At 41.9% G+C, this 23,931-nt stretch overlaps 1 protein-coding gene across 1 annotated transcript in view; it reads left to right on the top strand.

The window, feature by feature from the left end:
• LOC107324276 (amine oxidase [flavin-containing] A) overlaps positions 1-22,451 on the top strand; it is a 41,243-nt gene extending 18,792 nt beyond the window's left edge. Inside the window, exons 4-15 of the mRNA XM_015884172.3 lie at positions 1,969-2,073; positions 4,104-4,195; positions 9,099-9,240; positions 10,939-11,088; positions 12,352-12,511; positions 13,870-13,966; positions 15,519-15,572; positions 16,777-16,834; positions 17,240-17,337; positions 18,734-18,845; positions 20,307-20,369; positions 21,182-22,451. Of these exons, the coding sequence (XP_015739658.3) occupies positions 1,969-2,073; positions 4,104-4,195; positions 9,099-9,240; positions 10,939-11,088; positions 12,352-12,511; positions 13,870-13,966; positions 15,519-15,572; positions 16,777-16,834; positions 17,240-17,337; positions 18,734-18,845; positions 20,307-20,369; positions 21,182-21,337 (1,287 nt within the window). The 3' untranslated portion in view covers positions 21,338-22,451. The remainder of the gene's footprint in view (positions 1-1,968; positions 2,074-4,103; positions 4,196-9,098; positions 9,241-10,938; positions 11,089-12,351; positions 12,512-13,869; positions 13,967-15,518; positions 15,573-16,776; positions 16,835-17,239; positions 17,338-18,733; positions 18,846-20,306; positions 20,370-21,181) is intronic.
• The last annotated feature ends 1,480 nt before the right edge of the window (positions 22,452-23,931 follow it).

The following is a 23,931-nucleotide window of genomic DNA, read 5'->3' as shown; positions in this document are numbered from 1 at the left end:
AACAAAGAGATATGGCTCTCTGTCTAGTGGACAATGGGAATTTCTCTCCTGGAACTTAGAAGAATCAGGCTTTTGTCCAATTGGTCCTGACCTGTTACAGTTCCAGACCCTTGCACAAGGAGTTAGTTAGTGAGCCTGTGTACTGTTTCAGGCTCTATAAATTCTATCTCAGCCCCTTCCAGGTCAGTTGGTATTGCATTTTTTCAGGTTTTCCTCCCCTTGTCTTGAATCTTACTAGAATTAGGAGTTTTGCATGCAAAAGAGAACAGAAAATAACACTGATTTGGGCAATATTCATTGTCATTTGGCAGTTGGTAGTTCTGAGGGGGTTAAAATACGCTTTTCCATTGGTCTTCTTGGGCTTTGCCATTGACCAAAGATGTGGGACTATTTTAAGATCAGTAAAAGCATTACTGCTTTGCATAAAGATTACCGTGCTTGATAGAGCATAAATTTGTTACAGTAGAAGCTATAGCATGCAGTTGGGCATACAAATGGGATACATTTTTTTAGTCCATTTTTCTGTGTCTGAACATGCGGTAAGGAATACGCTGCCCAGAGAAGCTGTGGTGCACCATCCTTGAAGATTCTCAAGGCCAGGATGGATGGGGTAGCTTGAGCTGGTGGGGGGCAGCCCTGCCCATGGTGTGTGTTGGGGTGGGAGGGCTTTATATTTAAATACTGCTCAGGGAAATGGAAGGAAACATTCCCTCACTGGTAGTTTCTAGGAGCATTTTCACTGTTCTGGCAGCAGCAGTAGTTTGTTTTGCATGCACACGCACACCTTGAGAAGGCTGGAGCAATTTCCCTATCCAACTTGTACATACCCAGTACTCCCCATGACTTGGTCTCCTGCCCAAATACTTCTCTTCCTGCTGTTGCACCTGCTCTGGGGATGGCTTTTCTTACTACTTTTCTGAAGTCTGAAAGTTCAGTATGCTCTCCAAGTTTCATCTTGAGCCATTTGTTTTTGTTAAGATCTTTGCAAAGAAATGGTCTGAAAAATATCAGAAATCTGCACACAGTTATCAGTGGGAAAGACTTTGGTGGGTCGGCATGGCATATGCATTGCACAAGAAGCATGTCAAACACAGCATAGCACGACAGCTCCTACGTGCCATGGTCCAACATGTCCCTGCATCCTGCCACGTGACCTGTGCAAACTTTTGACACACCTGGAAAAGCAAATATTTAAAAGTTCTGGTGGGACATTTGCACTTGAGTTACATGGGAGATGGTTAAAAGTAATTTAATAAGAGAAAATGCTGCCTCCTCATCCAATCCTCTTTCAGATTAATATTATCAGAAAGAACCAGCTGCTGTTAGATTGTTTTGCTTATCTTTATATCACAGAATTATCTGTAAATGGTCTGTATTCCTTTTGCAGCTGTGTATCTTGAGCATTGTAAGTACTGATACCATTTTTGCAAGTGGGCAGTTTTTCTTTCTGCAGCCTACATCTTCCTTTTTGGCAAAATAATTTTTGGGGGTATATTTTTCTCTCTAGATACTTGGAATAATAAAGAGATGTTTACTTTATAGAGGTGAGTTGCATCATAAAGGCACTTAGATAATTAGAAAGTTTAAAATATGTACAGTTTTAAACCCATGGAAATTGTCCAGCAGGCAGGTAAGCATTAGATATATTGGTATGTGGTAATGAACAGTGAGTAAGAACAAGGAATATCACCTCCTTGGCCAATTCCTGAGTCTCCACAGACTTGAATTGACAATCTGTCCAGGCCAAATTAAAAAACAACAGCTGTAATATCAGCCCAACTTTTTTTGTTCTTTTTGTTCATACTTAGTTTTATATATTCTATTGTTAACACCTTTGTGTCGGAAAAAATATAGTAAGTTAAGGGCCAAAAGTTTGACTAAGTGATTTGGGAATTCTGTGTTCTTGATTAATGTTGATAGGCTTTTTTAGTGTTTCTGTTACTTATGTTGCTTATAATCTTGTTTTAGGGAAAGTCACGTCAATTCACGAGTCTTAACCCTCCAACATGGAATCCCTTCGTGTATCTGGATTACAATAACTTCTGGAGGACCATGGACAAGATGGGAAAGGAGGTAGGCTTTGTTAATTCTACCTGTATACTGTAGTGCCTATGTCATCATAAGAAAATCTGTTTAGTTTGTATTTTTCTTCTCTGGCAGACTTTTTATTGCTTCTTTATATATATGAAAACAAACAAACAACAACAACAACAAAAAACAATAACTCATCAGGAAAGAAATATAGATTAGCTACAAGCTATGGCAAGGCTTTCTCACCAAGAAGATAGAAAAAGATTTGATTGTCTAAGAGATCTGAAAAAAAAATTTATGTACTTTCAATGTATGTACTTAATGTTTGTACTTTTTCATGTCAGGGAAAAGCACTATACAAACTATACAAACTATGGGGGATGAGAATTACAACTGAAGGTCTTCCTGTGTACAAAAAAGTATCCCTTGGAGAGTCATGCTGTTTTTCAAATATTTATTAGCCGCTTTATGGTCTAGTTACAATCCAGGGGCCCTGCCATACAATAGCCTACGAGCATAGTGTGTAGTTGAACAGTTATGGTGGTCAGGTAAATTCCCCAGTGACTGGAATAAAGGCAATGTCATCCATTTTTACGAAGGGTAGAAAGGACCACCCAGGGAACTACCGAACTGTCAGCCTCACCTTTGTGCTGAGGAAAGTCATAGAACAGGTCCTTCTGGAAACTATGCTAAGGAATAGAAGAGTGGGAGGTGACACAAGACAGCCATCATGGCTTCACCAAGGGCAGACCTGCTTGACCAACCAGGTGACCTTCTATAATGATGTAACTGCATCAGTGGACAAGGGAGGAGTCACTGATGTCATTTGTCTGGACTTGAGTAAGGTCTTTGACACAGTACCCCTCAAATCTTTCTCTTTAATTGTAAATATAAAGATTTGATAGGTGTTCAGTGAACAAGGAACTGATTGTGAGATTGTTCCCAGAGAGTGGTGGTCGATAGATCAGTGTCCAAATGGAGACAAGTGGTGTCCTTTGGGGTTCAGTACTAGGACCAACGCTTTTTAATATCTTCATCAATGACACTGACACTGTGATTGATTGCACCCTCAGCATGTTTGTGGATGATGCCAAACTGTAGAGAAGAGAAGGCTCCAGAGAAACCTGATAGAGATCTTTCTATATATAAAAGAAAAAGGAGGGGGGCAGACTCTTTGGCAGAGTTTTTTGCAATAAGACAAGGAAAAAGGTTTCAAAGCAAACGGGGGAAGATTTAGACAGGATATAAGAAAGAAGTGTTTTTATGGCAAGGGTAGTAAAGCACTGGCACAGGTTGCGCAGATATGTGGTGGATGTCCTGTCCTTGGAGACATTCGAGATCAAGCTGGATGGAGCTCTGAGCAACTTGACTGAGCTGTTGGTGTCACTGTTCATTGCAGGGGAGTGTTACCATCTGGACTTTAAGGGTCCCTTCTTACTTAAACAGTTTTGTGATTCTATGAAGTTACTGCTGTTACAGCAAAGTACATTCGGTGTATGAGATTTAGCACAAACAAATTTGTACACTATACTATACATCTTTTTGTAAAAGAATGTGTATTTTTAAAAGATTAAAATGCACAATGGTATACTCAAATGTCATGGATTATCAATAGGAATGTAACTGTGGAAACGTCGTTTAATGGTATCTAGACATTTTTTATCTGTCTGTAGTTAACAGAGAAACATAAGGGCCTTCAGATATCTGTCTTATAACTCAGTGAATCTCTGACTGGAGAAGGAATTTTTTCAGTTTGCTTTTAGAGGAAACCAAGACAACAAAATTAGAATACACACCTCACTTCTAGATCTCTAAAGGCCAGGTGAGTCCCAACATAAGGATATAATTCATTAGTCAAAGTCAGATTTAGTTCTTATGGTACAGTTCTTACCCAAGGGTATGAATTATAAAAACTAATCTATTCAGTGCACTTTCAAACTTATAGCCGTGAACAGAGAACAAAAAAAAAACTTGGGACTGACATCTCAGTCAGCTTTGTGCCACAAACTTGCTATGACCTGGCAGTGATATAGTACTGAGTTATTTCTTGAATAATTTGCTTCTGTCTTTAGATTCCTCCTGAAGCACCATGGGATGCTCCACATGCTGAAAAGTGGGACAAAATGACCATGAAAGAGCTGATAAATAAGATTTGTTGGACCAAGTAAGTAACTCTTCATTTTGAAATTGAGCCATAGAATGACAGTGGGTCCCTGGCAAATTCTGGAGTACAACTGCACGAAGCTTACTTGTGAAGGACCTGCTTGTGTTTCCTTTGACTTCAGATGGGACACAATCAAATCTTTGTTGGGCTGTGCACCCATGGGATAAGAGGGTAGCAAAAGCCTTTGGGAATTGAAAGGACAGATTAAACCTAAAAAGTTAAGAGTGTCTCAAGCAGATGAAATGTGGTTCATACCAACAAAGGCAAGGATGGTAGTATAAGACAGTGACAATGTAGAAAAAGAATGGTAATATAGACAGTACATTGAATGCATTAACAGTTCACACTGCTTTAACACACTGTAGCTCAGGTAAAACAAGATAAATGTGTGTTCCTTTTTATTCAGTGCTATGGAGGAAATTAAAATGATGTGGTTTTTTCTTAGTGTGACAAAAAAAAGTGGACTGGAAAAACAGGACTGACTCAAAGAGGTATGAAGCTTACCAGGTATCTGGAGGAAGTCTTTATAGAAGAGTTGAAATGTTACCGTATGATGTGAAGCCTTGTGGAAAAATTCCTGTGGTCTTCAGTGCAGCTAGTGGTTCAGCTATAGGGAACTGACAGAGAAAATGAGATATGATAAAACAGTAGCTATTTAAACAAGTCTTTTGAAGCACTTTTGAGAAGTTAAGGGTATGCCATCCACAGAGGATAAAGAAGTAATTGCTAGTCATTTGAGCTGGCTAAGTGTTATTATCAACATTTGTTTTTAGTATTTTAGTGTCTTTGAGCTCTATTCACAGACCAGATATTTAGAGTAAGATGCTATGTGAACACAACAGAAAGACATGGTATTTCACCGAAAGTGCTCATGGTTTAGTCTGAGAGATAGCAGTTGTATACACAGGCAATGAGAGAGCAGGATACATTTGAGATGAGACTGATCTTTGTGTTGTACTGTTAGGCACTGGATGAGGATGTGTTGATGGCAGGGTATAGTACACAGTGCTTGTGTTGGCTAACAGATACGATTAAAGATGTTAGAGGAACTCGAGGTTTTCTTTTTCAGACCCACACATGGGAAGGACAGCATGTGATCTTTTTACCATGTTTCCACTTAACTCAGCTGGAGAACGTGCCATTCTTTGTCTTTAGGAAAAGCAAAGTGTAAATAACTCCACTTTGTACATATGAATGAAGGTCACTGGCAGGCATAGAAATGGAGCCAGAAAAGGTGAAGAAGTTTGCCCAGCCCCATGGCAGACTAGGAGCTGAGGAATGACGTCCTATGACTGTTGGCTATGACCTCTCCTATTTAGTTATAATGTGTGTCTGCTTTAGCCCTTGGAAGGAAACAAGGTCTTCTTGTTGCCTTTCACCTCTCTTGCTAATTTGTGCCTGAGCTGGGACAGGAGCTCTGACTTCGTCCCAGTTGGTCTGTTGCCACGCTTGTCCATCTCTCTGCCCATTGCAGAGCACCATCCTTCTGCTCCAATGAGCTGTCCTTGAGCATCAGCCAGCTCTGTTGGGTTCCTATGCCCTACAAGGTAGTTTCCCATGGGGTCCTGCCAATTGAGTCTTTGAGGAAGCTATAATCTGCCCATCCAAAGTCCAGGGTTGTAATTCTGCTGTTTATCTTACTCCTTCCAAGGTCCTAGACTCCACAGTTTCATGCTTACTGCAGCTAAGGGTGCCTTTCACCTTTGCCTCATCCAACAGGTCTTCCTTGTCTGTGAGTAGCAGGTCCAACAGAGCAACTCCCTAGTGTGTAGGATCATGACCTAAGTTGATATATTGCTTAGAAAATGTGCAGTGCATTTTGTATGTCTGTGAAGGACAGTACTGTATGAGTAGAAAAAGGAACAGTGTTCTCTATGGAATGACAGCTGGAAATATTCTTTTCTTCCCATCCTTTTCAATTAATTCTCTTTATTAGGTAAAGAGGAACATGCTTATGCTAGCACCTGTATCCCTGCATGCTTTGCTGGCCCTATGCCACTCTGTACTACTCTCCTGCCTTGCATTCAGTATTTTATATTTGTTTAACTGTGCTCTGTTTACTTTTTCTTGCTGACTGTGGTTTAGCATTGTGCCTGCAGCTTCCTGACCAAAACCTTCCATTTGAAATTATTTTACAGTGTTAAATCTTACTTTTGCTGCATGTGATACAAGATACAGTGATTCTGATTTTTTTTCTTGCTCTCTGATGCATCGTAGTTTTCTTTACAATAAATTTCATGAGCTGTTTCTCTGCAAAGTCAGTCCCTTTGAGCCATCCTTTCTGTTCCAAGTGCACTGGCTCTTCCTTTTCTTGTTTTTACTGTTCCTGTTAGTCAGGAAGTCAGTGAAGTATAAGCAAAACTGAGTTTATAGTGGTCTCTGTGGGAAAGTGCTCCTCTGCAAGGCTGTTTCTACTTTCAGTGGCTTTGTGACGCTGCAGCATTAATGGATGTACACAGTGGGAACACACTGAAAAACTTCTTTTAGGTCTTCAAAACAAAACAGATATATATTTTTTAATAGTTATAAACTGTGCTGCCCTAAACAGAAAAGCTCTTTTACAGCATTTTCTGTATAACTTCAGTCAAGATTGTAACATAAGAATAATCCATCATGTGTCACAGGTCAGCATCTACTGATCCTGGAGACTCTTCACATTTCTCAGGTTACAGCATTTTGTATATCAGTGCTGTCATTTCATGGTTACAGAGGGCTCTTGCATGCAGGGTGTCTTCATATCTTTGCTTATAGAGGTGACTGGACTTCATGTCCATGGAAATTGGGTTATAAAAGTTTATAAGTTACTTATTCGGTTTCTTTGAGCTACTTACGTGTTTAACTCTTGGTCTCACAAAAGCAATGTGCAGCACAGTTGTGTGGAAGATGAGGAGTGTCTTGGCAGTGTGTCTAGTTGAGGTCCTGAGGGCCAAACAGGCCTTAGAAACAATGAGCAGCCTGTGGAGGAGAAATGCAGAAGATTTTTCACTTACAGGCTACCAAATGCATTGTACTGTTCAGAAAAAATATATGTTTTGATGAAAGGAATGATGAGTGGAAAACTAATTAAGAAATATCTGAGGTAAAATCAGTGGGATTTCAAATTGCATGGGTAAATGTTTTGGAAGAAAGGGAAGGAGATCTTGATATAACCATTAAGGCCAGTCAGCCTCACCTTCATCTCACAGAATCACAGAATGACCCGGGTTGGAAGGGACCTCAAGGATCATGTAGTTCAACCCCCCTGCCTGGCAGGGCCACCAAACATACACCTTTACTAGATCAGGTTGCCCAGAGCCCTGTCCAACCTGGCCTTGAACACCTCCAAGGACGGGGCATCCACAACCTCCCTGGGCAGCCTGTTCCAGGGCCTAACCACTCTCCTAGTGAAGAACTTCCCCCTAACTTCCAACCTAAATCTCTGCAAAGATGATGGTACAACTTGTTCTGGATGCCATCTCCAAGGAATTGAAAGAGAAGGAGATTATCAGGAGGGGTCAACATGGATTCACCAAAGGCAAATCATGCTTTACCAACCTGATAGCCTTCTATGATATCATCAGTGGCTGGGTAGATGCAGGATGAGCAGTGAGTGTTGTGTACCTTGACTTCAGCAAGGTGTTTGGCACTGTCTCCCACAACAACTTTGTCAGGAAACATAGATGTGGGATAAATGAGTGGATGGTGATGTGGACTGAGAACTGGCTGGCTGACAGAGCTTAGAGAGTGGTCATCAGTAGTGCAGAGTCTGGTTGGAGACCTGTAACTAGTAGTGTTCTCCAGGGATTAGTGCTGGGTCCAGTCTTGTTCAATATCTTTACCATCAACCTGGATGAAAGGATAGAGTCCACCCTCAGCAAGTTTGCTCAGGATACAAGACTGAGAGGAGTGGCTGACACACCTGAAGGCTGTACTGCTATTCAACAAGACCTGTACAGACTGGAGAGTTGGGCAGGGAGGAAGCTGATGAGGTTTAACAAAAGCAAGTGTAGAGTCTCGCACCTGAGAAGGAATAACCATGTGCATCAGTACAGGTTAGGGGATGACCTGCTGGAGAAGAGCTTTGCAGACAAGGAGCTGGATGTCCTGGTGAGCAACAGGTTGGCCATGAGCCAGCAGTGTGCCCTTGTGGCCAAGAAGGCCAAGGGTATCCCGGAATGCATTAAAAACAGCTTGGCCAGCAGATCGAGGGAGATGATCCTCCCCCTCTACTCTGCCCTGGTCAGGGTATGTGTAGATTACTGTGTCCAGTTCTGGTCTCCCCAGTTCAAAAAAGACAGGGATCTCCCAGAAGAAGTCCAATGGAGGGCCGTGAAGATTATAAAGGGCTCAGAGAATCTCCTGTATGAAGAAAGGCTGAGTAACCTGGGTCTGTTCAGTCTTGAGAAAAGAAGACTGAAAGGGGATCTGATAAATGTTTATAAGTATCTAAAGGAAGGTGGAGGGGCAAATGAATGAGGCCAGGCTCTTCTCAGTGGTGTGTAGCGATAGGACAAAGACTAATGGTCTAAAACTTGAACATAAGAAGCTCTGTACTAACATGTGATGAAGTTCTTTACGGTAAGGGTGACAGAGCACTAAAACAGGTTGCCCTGATCGGTTGTGGACTCTCCTTCTGTGGAGATATTCAGTACCTGTCTGGATGTGTACCTGTGTGACCTACTGTATGGAACCTGCTTTAGCAGGGCAGGGGGTTCGACTCAATGATCTCTCGATGTCCCTTCCAACCCCTATAATTCTGTGATTCTGTGAAACAATCAAACTTCGGGCTAAAAATGAGACACGTAGAAACCATTTATTTTTTTGACTGTAGGTAGGGTAGCAACCCTTCTCAGTAAGTAATAATGAAAGCCACCAGTATGTCGCGTTTGTTCACTACCTGTTTCTGCTCCTGTGTTTCATGCAGAGCTGTTAAAGACTTTGCCACCCTCTTTGTGAATGTCAACGTCACGTCTGAGCCTCATGAAGTCTCTGCTCTCTGGTTCCTGTGGTATGTGAGGCAGTGTGGTGGCACATCCAGGATATTCTCTGTCACCAATGGGGGCCAGGTATAAAATGTCTTGTGTTCTTTCCCCCTTTAAACCATAAAGAACAAGTGGAGTGTTATATATGTCAAACTGTGCAGTTAATGGAGGATAAAACGTTAAGTTTATGCGGCAGTTATGTTCTCATAGGGCTGAACAGCCCTCTCAGCTCTATGCAATGAGGATTTTTGTTAACAAGGCCTTGGAATAAACTGGGACAATTTAATTAATTCTTCCTTCCTGCATTCAGTCCATCACGGTCCTTTTGTTAGTGTTGTTGCTTTTCTTTTTCTGACAATTTGTTTTCCATGGGATACTAATCACATTTGAATGTTTGTCAAGTGTTCAAAGCAAGTGTGCTTCAGAATGAAATACCAATTTATTTTTTGTGAAAGTCTCTATTGACAAGAGTTGGAAACAGCTTGTAAAACCTTCTCGAGACAGCTTACACAGCAGCATGTGTTTTTGAGTTCCTTGAGACTGTTTTTCACCTTGGTCCTATCAGGCTTCAGAACCTCATGTTTTTCATGTGGCTGGTCTTGATGAAGTTCCAGAAAAGGGAAAAGGGAATCTTTTCAAAATAATTGGGATATAGTATGTTAACACCCTTTGCTAGTCAACTTCAGTTAACACTGCTTCAGAAGCTACGTGCAGTATTTCAAACTTAAGTGACCAATTGCAAAAGCGGAGAGAGAGCCACCTTTCTATGTAGTAAAGGTAGGAAAACATAGAAAGAAGTCCCAGTCAATGTCTGTCCATTGTGGTGAGAATAGACAACTATTGGGTAGGAAAGAAGCAAGGCTAATGCTGCCCTCAAATAGGATGAAGAGTCTTCCTGCCTAGGGGCCTCTCAGCTGCAGTTGCTGTTCCACATCAGCAAGTACTAGATTCTGTGACAAGAATTAAAAAAAAAAAAGATGAATTCCCGGACACTCCCAGGTAGACGAGACATGGAGAGAGAAATACAAGACTGAAAATAGTGCTTCGTGTTCCCTGTGCCTGGATCTATCAAGCTGTCTAGGTTTCTACCTGCGTTCCCTCATCCTGATCAAAATCAGCTGAGCAGCACCAGTGAGTGTTTCAGACTTAACAGCCAAGATGAGTCTTATAAAAATAACCTCCCTGCCAGTACCTGTATCTAACATTTAAAAGTGGCTGCTTGATATAACTATGGTGACTGGCAGATAAATGAAGGTCAGTGATTCCACTGGGACACCACACTGATATCACAAAAACAAATGTGTTGCAAATTGTGCTGTGTCTTCCCAGGCATAGATAAAACTGATTACATTCCACACTCGTGGCCTAATTTGGTTCAAGATCTGTCTTGCTCCTGCATTTGTAAACACTTCAGCTGTACGGATGCAAGCTGGTAGTTTTGTCACACTTAAAGGTTATGATAGCACAGTGATAGGCAAAATACTAAAAACCTCTTTAAAATTAAGTGATTTGTTGAAAGTAGGTAAATTACCTCTTTCATCTTTGTTTGTTCTGTTGGCTTCATGAGCCTCCAAACTGGCTAGTTGGGAAATACATTGCAAAAATGCTTTTGACATCATTCTCCATTGAGTTTGAGGTTTAGGAATTAGCTCTTCTGAAAGTATGCATATTTGATCTGCAGTTTCTTCATTATGAACAGAAGTCTTTTTCAATGTCATTGTGACTAATGTTGGTGAATTTTTGTTTTGTTGTATTTTTCTTCCTTTTTTTCTTTTCTTTTAGGAGAGGAAGTTTGTTGGGGGCTCTGGTCAGATATCAGAGAAAATAATGGAGCGCCTCAAAGGCAGAGTTAAACTGGAGAGACCTGTGGTCTGTATTGATCAGACAGGTGATAATGTCATTGTGGAGACTCTAAACCATGAGACTTATGAGGTAATTTGATCAGAATAAAGTAGTGTATGCATTTAGTGGGGGAATACATCTGCTGTAGCTCTTAGCCAGATGTAATCAGGAAGTACTCATTTGTGAGTGTCTGTTCTTCAGACTGTCCTGACAGACAATCTGTGAAACCTGCTTTATGGATTTATTTATGGCTCAGTCAATCTTGGTGTTTTGCAAATTGGTCATTAGTCTGCCTCCTTGTCTGTCTTAATGTTTTCTAGATTATATGATTTTACATTTTAAACATTGAGACTATTTCAAATGAAGAAAAATAAGGGGACTGTTTGTATCTAAGCTTGTGGTTTGCAGGAAAAAAAGAAAGGAAAAAAAAAAAAAAGAAAGAAAGAAAGAAAGAAAGAGACATTTCATACCCATTTAGTAAAATTTGAAAGATCAGCTGGTCAAAAATTAGGCAAGACCAGACCAGAGCTCGGCCCTCTCACGCAGTGAGGTGCTGTCAGTGCAATGATGACATGCAGTGCTACATACTGATCCAAGCCTGTGTGTAGTGATTCATTGCCATTCTGAGCCTTGAAGCAGAGCGTCCTTCATCAGTCTGTTCAGAGAAAGAACTGTGGGAAGGATGGAGCATGTTCAGGAAGGCTGAAATCAGCATTGCTGTTTCTTATCCTGAAGTAGTATCCTGTGAATATGTACAGAAACGATGATGATTATTTTTTAACAGCTTGTAATTTGGGTGAATGTGAATCATATTTCCTTGGGAGGGGTTAAGGGCACTTTTAACTCTGCTTGTCTCATTCCCAAACTTGTATTCTGCTAGATTTCGTCTCTGGTCCTGTAATGTTCAGAAATAGGTTGAGAATCACCTAATCACAAAACAATGTATTTTTCCCTATATTCTTTTTCCCAAATGGCAGAATTCTTCTGGTCACCTGGAAACACCTGTATGGGAAAGCCAAGTACTAATGCCAGGTGTGGGAAAGTTGTTAACAATGGATGAGAGCATCTTTCAAATCAGAGAACAGAATCACAGAAGGGTTTGGGTTGGAAGGGACCTCACAGCCCACCCACCTCAGTCCCTGCCATGGGCAGGGCTGCCCCCCACCAGCTCAGGCTGCCCAGGGCCCCATCCAACCTGGCCTTGAGCGCCTGCAGGGATGGGGCACCACAGCTTCTATGGGCAGTGTATCCTTGTGTCCTTGCATCTTGCATCAGTGTATCTTGCATGTGTCCTGCAAGACAACCTCATAAGAGGCAGTGTCTTGTTTCTACTGACTATGTTTTACCTTTCAGGGCAAGTATGTAATCTCTGCTATCCCTCCCATCCTGACGACAAAGATTCACTTCAAACCAGAACTGCCACCAAAGAGAAACCAGTTAATTCAGCGTTTGCCTATGGGATCTGTCATAAAATGCATGATGTACTACAAGGAAGCCTTCTGGAAGAGGAAGGGTATGTGAGAAGGTGAAGGACTTGGGAGCCCAGTGCTCTGCTAATTTTGAAGCTCTGCTGTCTGTCAGGGAATAAATCCAAGGATGGATTAAATGTGCAAAACCCCCAAACTAAATATACAGAGAAACAAAAAGTGAAGCTCTTTGGGAAGGAGAGCTATTCTTCTAAGCTTAGGTATACACTTCATCTTAAAGCAGACTTCAAACCTGAACAGGGTCCCAAAGCTCTGAGCTGTCAGCTGATGACTGTTAGAAGCCAGATTTCACAGTGAACTAAAACTGAAAGCTGCCAGGCCACCTGCAGCACACGGAAACAGGCCCTGCAGTAGAAAGTCCTTGCTGGGACAGTTAGGGCAACCAGAGAGAATTTACAGCAAATGACAATGAGAGCTTTAGGTGTGAGCAAGGCCCTTCCTTTGTTTTCAGCCTCTGTTCTAAGGACTTGATATCTCAGAGGAATGGAAAAAGTAGGTTACCTTTTTGTTCAACTTGAGACATATTCTTTCCAGTATTGCAACTTCATGTGTTTCTCAGCTTTAACTGTTAATAAATGACCATAAAATCCATTACCATTTCCAGAACCATTTATATGGACAGATTAGTTTCATAGAATCATAAATTGGCTTCTGTTGGAGAGACCTTAAAGAACCTCTAATTCCAGCCCCTCTGTTTCCACTTCCTGCATAATGATACCAAGAGTTGCACTAGTCAAGAGTGTTTTTTCAATTGAAAGAATATAATTTTGCATGTTTCAAGACATAAACCAGCAACTGAATATAAATAAAAAGAAATGTAAGCGGGTTTATACATTGCTATCTATACAGGTTTTTTTGCATGTTCATCTGAAACATGTCAGTCAGAATGGGGATGTGATACTTGATTAGATTGCCCACATTTCTCCCACATTACTGTTACTGAACTCCATTCCCAACAGTCTTATCAACAAAATCGATACAGAGTGCAAATCTGTGCCCATGGTGACCAGATGTAATCACAGCAGGATTTCTTGCTGCTCTTGTTTTGACTTGGGTTGCTCCTGGAATGAACCATTGCAGTTCTTGCTAGATGCATTTTTTTTAATGCTTGCTGTGCCCAATATAGAAAGCCAAAGGGACCTACAGCAAGCCATAAAAATTCCACAGACATTAAATATGACTTTTACAAGTCTGTGTATTAAATTTCCCAGAGTCAGGTGGAAAAGAGAAGGGAAAACTGTTGTCAGACTTGTAGATCTTATTGGTGGCTGAGGAACTACTGTAAAGTTCTCTTATTGATAGTTTTCCTTGTTCACTGCTGTCAGTTGTGGTGATCATCATCAAGTCTCTCTGACAATCATTTTGCTTTCTTTTCTCCCCTTAGGTTGCTGTGCTGCTCTTTTCATTGATGACGAAGAATGTCCAATTGGAATTACATTGGATGACACAAAACCCGACGGATCTTTTCCTGCCATTATGGGGTTAGGAGCTTCTAGCACATGTGTATTTATTTTTTTATGAGGGAGCCAGAGAAGGAGGAAGAGATGGGAATGAGATTCATATCAGTGGTCCCCACTTCCACAGCATTCATAGACCGAGTACTTTCTTCATCTCCCTTGTGCCTTTCTAGCCTATATAAGCTTTTAGTTGGTGTGTGTGGGGGGGGGGGGGGGGGGGGGGGGGGGGGGGAGGATTTCCTGCTACAAATATCCCCTACAGAGACAGTTGTGGGGAAGGGGATGCTGAATTTGCTCATTTTAAACAATCAGATAGTGTTTTGCTGCTGAGTAGATTTAGGAAAAATATCCTAGTTTTGTGAGGTTGTATTCTGCTCATGTTGGACCTTGTATTTAGTACCTGGGCCAAAATGAAACACACAATTGTTCAAGACATCGTTGTTTGCCTCCTTTCCCCATCAGACTGAGGAGGGTTGAAGGGCATCAGCTTGTGGTTAAGTTCGACAGCAGCTGTTCAGTGAGAAAATTAGCATTCTGAAGAAGCTGCCAAATAGAGGAGCTGTAGTTTGGACAAACAGATGAGAAAATATGTAGCAGCATTTATTGGCTTTTAAAAGAAGGTTAAGCTAATATGAACAAACCATTTTTACAGATATTTCCACTGTAATCTGAGGAGAAACCTCCCTCCCGCCCCTGCCCAAAAAGTTGATATAAATGTCAGGCAACTAAATGTGAAGTATTTGGCAAGCCAGCTTGCCAGTTCTACAGAACTGCACGTGTTTATTGGCATATTCAAAGCTTAACAGTTTCTGTCCTGAGAGCAATAAACTTCTTCCAGACCTCAAAAGGCAAATGATTTCATGCTTTCTTCTTGTGGACTTGTCCATACAACTTTGGTGTTGAAATCTACTTCATCGCCTGTGTATCTCCACTGAAGTCAGATAAACTAATCACCAAATCTGTTTCCTTCAAGCTGAGAAAATATCAGGCCCAGTTCTTACAAGATTGGCCATGGTCCTGTCAGAGCAGCAGGCACTTATCAGCGCCAATCAGCAGGGACAGTGGTATGGCAAACTGCCTGTAAGGCGTTGAAATCACAAGAAAACTCAGTCTCAGACTTCTTGGATGAGACCTAGGTGTAAGAAGGGAGCTGGTGCAAGCTGGTTTGTCAAATGTTGTCATTTCTGCTCGGTTTGTGTATAACTTTGCTCTCCTGAATCAGTGGGGATGAAGAGCTCATTCCAGAGGAGGAGAATGAGGCCAGTGCTGGCAGCTTTGGAAACATGCCTACAATTTGCAGCTTTCTCAGCTGGTAGCTGCCAGGCAGTCCTTTCTGCATGCCCCCTGGGAACACTTGCCCTCCATTCAATTAACTCCACAGGGTATCCCACACAGGTCTTTCACCCCTGTGACCTGTAATTACTAAGTGATGTCATACAGTGAAAAGCTCTCAAGCCCATTACATACCATTAGAATGCTTGACCCATCTTTTTTTAGAGTCATTTCAAGCAAGAGCTTACAAATCAGCTGGAGTGCTGACACTGTGATATTTATGTGCTGTATTTTTCCTTTTCAGTTTCATCCTTACCAGAAAGGCTGTTAAACTGGCCAGTCTCAGTAAGGAGGAGAGGTAAGAGTTCAGAAACAGTAAATACTTCAGGTATGGGATACTTCTTGGGGGTACTTCATTGTTCCCTTCAGTACTTGAAGGAAGCTTACAAGCAGGAGGGGGGGCAACTTTTTACACCATCTGGTAGGTGAGGGGGAATGGCTTTAGACTAAAGGAGGGGAGAATTGGGCTAGATGTTGGGGAAGTTCTTTCCCCAGAAAGTGGTGAGGTGCTGGCACAGCTGCCCAGAGAAGCTGTGGTGCCGCACCTCTGGAGGCGCTCAAGGCCAGGTTGGATGGGGCCCTGGGCAGCCTGAGCTGGTGGGAGGCAGCCCTGCCTGCAGCTGGGGTTGGAATGGGTGGGCTGTGAGGTCCCCTCCAGCTCAAGCCAAACCATCATGTGATTCTATAATATGATTCTATGATGCTTCTCCACGGAAGTGTATATACATACATGATCAGTGCAACTACCAGTACTGGAAACTGAGGTGTAGGTTTAGCTTTTAGGTATAGACATTAACGGTGTTATTATCCAATTGTGGATATTTCTGAGTTTCCACATCTTGCTCCTCCGTGTTTCTCAGACTGCATCCCCACAAAGTAGTGTTTCACCCCATGGATAAATGGAGCTCTGATGTACAAAGTTTTGTTTATCCTTCATGTTTAGCTTTTGAGCCAGAAGTTTTAAACCTCCATGTTTACAACAGTATGATGTCCTCATTAGTCACTGAAGTAAACACAGTATGTTCTAAATGTGATTTTAGTATACATACAAGTGAAAGAGGAATTCTGCTTAGGAATGTGAGTAGAACTCTCCAGCTCATATTTTGTTCTCAGCTATAGTAAATCTGTAAGGATTTCATTGATTTATGTTATATCTCTTGTAGTCTTACACCAGTGAACATGAGAACGAATTGTCTCTGCATCCTAGAATAACTGTACCAAGATTTATTTTTTAGAGCTCTTTGCCAAAACTGGTCTTCATTTTCCATTCCAGGGTCCACTTTGGATGTCACATTTATGCATCAGCATTTGAATATGCACACTAAGATAAGAACTGGAAATCAGACTTAAAATCAAAGCAAAACCCAGCTTCCTTTCCAGTGTATTGAAATGTGTACATTTTTAAAAATTTTTTTTCCAATAACAAGAGCAATAGTTGAGAGGTTTTTGTCCTCCCCAACCCCCCTCCTTTTTTTTCCCCAAATGCTTTTATTTTCATATAGGAGGAAGAAAATCTGTGAGTCATTTGCCAAGGCAATGCAGATGGAAGAGGCTTTACATGTAAGAAATTATTACCCATTTTCACCGCTGTTGTAATGTTGCTATTTTGTTCTGGAGGATGAAGGCAAAATTCCTGGTACCCAAAATTGTGTTGTGCCATAGAATCTACAATGCCAAGGGGAGGGAAGCAACATCTATTACAGCAAAAAAAGACCCAGCAGTCTCATTCTTTGCAGTAATGAGGGGGAGTGTGGTTTGATTTGCCCTAGCATTTCCACACGGGAAGCTACTGCTTCTCTAAAGATGCAAATGTTTGTTGTGTGTACGTGGATAGCATTGATCAGATGACATGACATGGCATCCTTAACCTGTTCTTTTCCCTTCTTCAAAGACAACTTGTTTTTTATTTTTATTTCCAGTTTCTTTGCCGCTGTTTCACTGTCTAATGTTTGCTCTTACTTACAGCCAGTGCATTATGAAGAGAAGAACTGGACTATGGAGCAGTATTCAGGGGGCTGTTACACAGCCTACTTCCCACCTGGCATAATGTATTCATATGGAAGGTAAAACAGAATACTTTTGTAGCTCATGTACAATGATCTATTTTATGCAAAAAAAAGCTTAGGGCATATTTAGCACACTGGGGGACTTCCAACCCTCTTTGCGCTCCCCTGCGTGCCAGCTAATGAGTCTTGCATTTGACTTTTAATAAGAGCCAAGTTTCTCTTGTGATTTTCAAGGAAACAAAGCACAGTCACAAAAAGACCTGCCAGAGCTATAAAACCTTTCCACAGTAGTCTAGTTAGAGCATCCACCTCTATGCTTTATTTGCCGATTTTCATTATAATTTGTAATGCTTTCTAAGGCCTCAAGAGCATGAGGCCTCCTCCTTAGACAGAGGAGGAGTCTCCACTGACTGTGCAGGTGGAGCACTGAGTTCTAGCAGAGCCTATTGAGTTGCATCACCAGGGGAAGACACAAAACCCTTACAGAAACACTCATTCTCTCCTCCCACTCAGCATAGCCCGCAGTATCCTCCCCACACAGAATTGCTGTATTCATAAAGGGTCATAGTAGATAACAGTGATTAACATTTGGTGTCTCTCTGAAAAGCCTTCTGGAAAGCACAATTCAACGCCTATTAGAAACAACCAGGCAAATCGCATATCCATTACCAAACACCAAGTGACAGTGTGAGCTCTTTAGCATATTTTCCTTAAACCAGCTGTCCATTGTGGAGCTACACCTGACCTCTGCCCAAGATGTGAGTGGGAGAGTGAGAAGTGAGTCACCCGATGCATGGACTCTTCTCTAGCAATTTATCTGAATGCTTTGTGTTCAGATGTAGCAGTGGGTGAGGTCTCTTATCCACAGTTGGATGGGAAAGGGAGTTCATTCCCTATATCTGGGTTGAGCAAGATTCTTGTGCAGCTTTGCATGGCTGATAAGCTGGTTTATGACTGTTCAGGGTCAGATGCAACTCCCTGAATGCAGAGGCCTTCAGCTGCCAGCCTCTTTTGGCAAGCAACCAGGCAAGTCCAACCCCCAAAGAGCAGCTGATATTGGTGACCTATCACAGCAAAAACATAATTCACACCCCACTGTAATAACAGGATAACAGCAAAGCTGTCATGCACCTGCCAGCTGCACTACATTTTGGGAGGCTTTTTGGAGGATTATTTCTTATCCTAACACTAAAATGAGGCTGATGTTATTTTGCACGGAAGCTAGGCATACTGATTTATGCATTGGATTTTTCTCTCTCAGCTCTTGAGCCTTGTTTACAGAAACAAGTTGGTGGTCCTGCAGGAACAGGTTATTGCACCATGCCTTCCAGTCCTGCTCTGCAGGAATGATGGAGAACAAAGTCAAATGCTTCATCAAAGCCAACAAATTGCTCTTAGAAGGATCATGGCTTTCTTATGACTTGTTATCTGACATTTTCCATTTGTTTTGAAGGATCATTCGCCAGCCTGTTGACAGAATCTACTTTGCTGGCACAGAGACAGCTACCCAATGGAGCGGGTACATGGAGGGGGCTGTACAAGCAGGAGAGAGAGCAGCCAGAGAGGTACAGCCACTGGTTTGCTTGGTCATCTCTATTAAAAGGCTAAAAAGTGTTAAGTACAGCTTGGAGAGGTCTGATTTGGTGTCTCACACACTGTGATTGTGCTGAGGTTGGTGGGGAAGAATCAGATAATCCCAGAGAAGAAAGCAAAGCAAAGGTTTTAAAAACAACAACAAAAAAGTTGAAACAACACTTTTTGAACTTGTTTATTGAATGAAGTGCAACAATCTGAACATTACGCAGCATGTTGCCACACCAGAGATTTAAACTGAAGCTCATGCTGTATACCCCAAGCCTACAGAAACAAGACCTCCAACCTGTTGCAGCCCTTAGATATACGAGCATGCTTTCTATCTAATTAATTGTGGTATATTTTGCAAGCACTTTCATTCATAAGAAATGTTTGCAGTTATTTCCTATGCAACAATCTGGAAATCTGAGCATTTTTTGGTTTTTGATTCATCCTTTCTTCTCCTTTCACTGGAGAGAATGGTGAGCTTGGCTTTATGAATCCATAACAGGTGCCTCTGATAATGTTTAAATCTCCTCAGAATGACACACATTGGGCTGGGTTCCCAGTCAGTAAGATCTCTACAACTGCCTGGAAAGAGGGAAAAAATGCACATTAAAGGATATATATTACAGTTACAGCTGCTATATCGTAGAGCCGGTTGTGTTAAATAATGGAAAATCAACCCCTTGCTTCCCTTTGACAGTGTCATATCCACCTTATAATCTTCACTATGTGCTTGAGTCTCTTCATTTCTCATTTCTCTTCTCCATGCCTGAGTAGCTGTTATAACAGCAGTGAGCTTTCTCTTCTGGAGACATTCACTTGCACCAAACAACCTCCATGATTGTTAAAATCAATTTGTTGGGAAAAAAAAAAAATAAATCCATGATGAACTTCATACTACTGAGTATAGCCAGGACGTAACTTCATAATGGTGCACTTTCAAAGCCCCAGACTTGAATCTCTCCTCTTCCTCATTTGTGATTCAAGAAGCATCATTACTAAAAGGCTTTGTGTCTTGAGTGCGTGGCACCTGCTATTTCTCGAGCTGCCTTGTGAGAAAGCACTTGTAGTCAGAAAAAGAAGAACGAATCCAAAACACAACATCTGGGAAAACTACAGGACTTTTGGATTGGCCTACTTTTTGCAGATGGAACAGGAGACTTTGAAGCTTTCTTTTTATCCATAGAACATTGGTAGGCAGATAAGTATTTGATGACCAGCTATCCTATTTTTATAGAAACTATCGAAACTGCCTCCTTCTCTCATTACTGACATGAACAGAGAAATCACTATTTGTTTTCTAGTTCAATCACTATTCAATTTTCTGGTCACAATTTTGCTTTTTATCAGTGTCATCTTGCTCTGACTTGCTCTGTTTTCCCAAAACAGAAAGTAGTTTGCGTGCTTTTTTGTTTTTCTCATGTGGTACAAATGTTTATCTTTTCTAGATATTATATCATATGGGGAAGATTCCCAAAAATGAAATCTGGATGCCAGAGCCAGAGTCAAAGGTAAGCCTGACTTTCTTGTTGTAACCAAAGGACTGAGCCCCTTGGTTGACCTGCAGGCTTTCTGTTGGTGGCTCCTATGCTGGATTTTAATTATTTCATAGAATAACAGAATGGCCCAGGTTGGAAGGGACCTCAAGGATCATGAATCTCCAACCCCTCCACCATAGGCAGGGCCACCAACCTCCACATTAAATGCTAGACCAGGCTGCCCAGGGCCCCATCCAACCCGGCCTTGAACACCTCCAGGGATGGTGCATCCACAACAGGTGTTCCAGCACCTCACCACTCTCAGAGTAATGAGCTTCCCCCTGACATCCAATCTAAATCTTCCCTCTTTCCCTTACTTCACATCCTGATGGTATCTATTTGTTCAACTTGTCCAAGGAATATCATAATTTCTGTGTAAGAGATGGGCAACCATAGGTAGCTCTGCCTTTGCTGTCGTGTGGCCTTACAGTTCAACAGAGGATGCGTTTCAGAACCCTGACCCACTTTCCCCACCTTATCTGATCCTCAGGAAAAACTTGTGGTATCCCTTGCCTAGTGGGAGGCATCCCTGTGCAAGTGTGGCATGCAAATTTGCAAAGCTTTCCATATTATTTTTTTCTGGTGTAGTCACCATCCCTGGAGGTTTTCAAGGAAAGGGTAGACGTTTCACAGAGTGACACGATTTAGTGGGATGGTAGTGATGGGTTGATGGTTGGACTTGATGATTGGAGTGTTTTTTCCAACCTTAATGGCTCTATGATTTGCTGTGTCCCCTTACACAGTGAGGGAGAGCCTATGGTCATACAAATTTCTTTCTCCTCTAGGATGTCCCATCCCAACCATTCACCACCACCTTCTGGGAGAGGAACCTGCCATCTGCACAGGGACTGTTCTGTCTACTTGGGTCTACTGTGTTCTTCTCCTCTGTGGCTGCTGCAGTGCTGTTTGCCTCTAAAAAGGGACTATTAATTCGAAACTAGTGCAAACTAAATGTCCAGCCAAATCTGCATACTTGCTCTTCTTCCCTTTTGCCAGATGAGGGTTGTTTCTGGAGAGAAGTGACATAGGCAACTGGAAAGTACAAGAGGTGTTCTCCTTTGTGATTGTCTGTTTAGTACCGTAATTAATGCATTAAACCTTCTGCAATGGCTACCAGCAAAACAAACTAAATCAACGGTGGGAGTATTTTTGAAAATTGTCTTTTCATTGTCCATTTGTTTGGATTGGACATGTTTATATCAGTGTTGTATTCCTAATGTAGGGAAGGCAAAGGAAAATCTTACCCAGAAAGTGAAGAGCTCTTGGAATATGCATTCATTTCCACTTGCTGCTTTATTTTTTGTCACAAGTTAGTAAGTACCCTTACATATTTGCCTCAGTTAGTGGATCAGGATATTGGAGGTTTCTTCTGCAGCATCCCTGCTGCACACCAGAGATTAGCATGCCAATCAGGCACAGAATTGTTAAATTAATTTCCAAAGGCATTTGATTAGTTATTAATCATCACAATGTGAAACTTTACTATCAGCTGTGCGAAAGAAGATAATTAACATGAAGTGGATCATTGAAGAGCAACAGTGGAAGTGCACGTGGACTTTGTTCTGCCCACAGCTGAGCAAGTGGCAGCACTGTGTGCCTGCAAAACCCACACAGGGCAGTGAGCCTCACACTTTGCATCTCTTCCATGGAGCAGCTCTTGGCTTCTTCCTGGACCAAGTGCAATTGATCCAGCAGTTTCCTGGCTCCCTGTCAATTTGGTGTCCCTTGTATTGCTCATAATCTGTACTGCCTTCCTACAATAAGGAGAAATATATTTGGGGCTTGAATTACTGCCTTGTAAATTACAGTAATTGGATGCACCTGCCTGTTCCGCTCTTATTATGTACATGACACACTTAAAATAATCACTTTAGTGTTAACTGAAGTCTGGAATGCATGTTTCACAACATACTGTCATTATGCGGTCTTTTTGCCGTGAAATGTGAGCATTGTATGTGTCCACCAACTCCATCATCATTCAACATCAGTGAAACGTGCCTTTCAATAGTCCTGAAATGTTGATAAGAGGACCTCTTCTATAAACTTTTCTTCATATTCTTTCTCTCATGTCATTTTTGGTGAGTTTGTGGAAGGTGGTGTTTCTCCGCATCTGTATTAAATCACAGGGTGTATCACATGCAGTAGCCACAAACAGGAAAACCCACCCAGCAAGATGACTTCACTCCTTGTGACATCTTCCATCACATTTGAATGTTGGCAGGAATTAAGAGTTGGGGCAAAAGCTTTGCAGGGTCCATAAATTAATGCAGACTAATCTGAGCCTTGGTGCCAGTAGGCTCAACAGAAGATCCCTGCAGCGGAAAGGGGTTGCAATGGCAAACCACCTGAACTAGGCAAACAGTGCCAGGTACAGTGTTGTTCACTGCATGGGGAAGGGGTACATTTCCCTGCAAGTGGGAGAAACAATCAGCAAATGAAGGAGGGTGATTAAAAGTGGCATTTCTGAAACTTGTGTTACTCCCAGGCACTGCTTCTACAGGAGGGGGCAGTGTTTGTGGCTGTCAGAAATCACTGACCAGTTACCATTCTGCTTCCATGCTTCTTTTGACTATCAGAACAGTTCCCCTCTGTAACCATTAAATGTCTGGCTTAAACATTAAACAGGCATCTTTCCTAAACCAATTTTGAAAGAGAATGGAACAGAGTTTAGCACCACTGACAGCTCTCAAAGCAGCAAGCCACTGCCATCATGAAAAAGGCTGAAACAGTGGGAACACCTCCTTCCACTGGAAACAAAGCAGAGTCCTCACCAGGCCACAGGGCAGAAAAGCCTTTGTTGACCCCATCAGAGGTTGGGGTCCAGCTTCGTGGACCATTTGGAGCCCTGCAACCCTTGGCAGAAGTAGGGAATGTTTTTTCAAAGTGAGGGGTGAAGTGGGAGAGGTGGGCACCAGTGAGGTGGCCAAGGCCCACACTAAGTCCATCAGCATCAAGATGGGAACTGAACTGCATTTACAAATTTCTAAGGGCATGTTATGGCAGCAACCTTCTATATGTGCTCCCTGTACTGGGCAAGGAGGATGTCTGACCAGGTTCCAGGATGCTAATGGCAGAACATCTAGTCCTTGACATCACACTGAGCAAACAAGTGGTTGCAGCCTTCAGCCCGGTCACATTAATGATAGTTCATCAGCAATGCTTTCCAGACCATGTTTGATCCAACCTCCAGTTTCATGTTTTTTTATCTTCTTTTTTTCCAGAACCAAGCATACCTCAAGCCATAGGCACAAATTAGGATCACATACTTGAACAAAAATACCACACAGAGGGATGAACTGGTTAACTTGTCACAACGTGTAGGTTTCTCCCTTGCCAGTGCCTGCATGCTATTGATCAGGTTTGCTGCCTAACAGCATGTTTTCCTCTGGTCAGAAATTATGCCACAGGCAAGCTGGATCCTGGTTTTATGTTCTTTATACAGAGTACAGCTCCTATTTCTTAACAGCAGCACCAACAAATAGAAAAATGGACAAATCCAGTGAGTCATTTTCTATGGAAAAATAATTGCTGGGTA

Source organism: Coturnix japonica, chromosome 1 (genome assembly GCF_054131305.1).
Source record: "Coturnix japonica strain WE chromosome 1, WE-NBRP24, whole genome shotgun sequence".
Lineage (NCBI taxonomy): Eukaryota > Metazoa > Chordata > Aves > Galliformes > Phasianidae > Coturnix > Coturnix japonica.
Note: the sequence above shows the minus strand (reverse complement) of the source record. Positions and strands in the feature narration are given on the sequence as shown.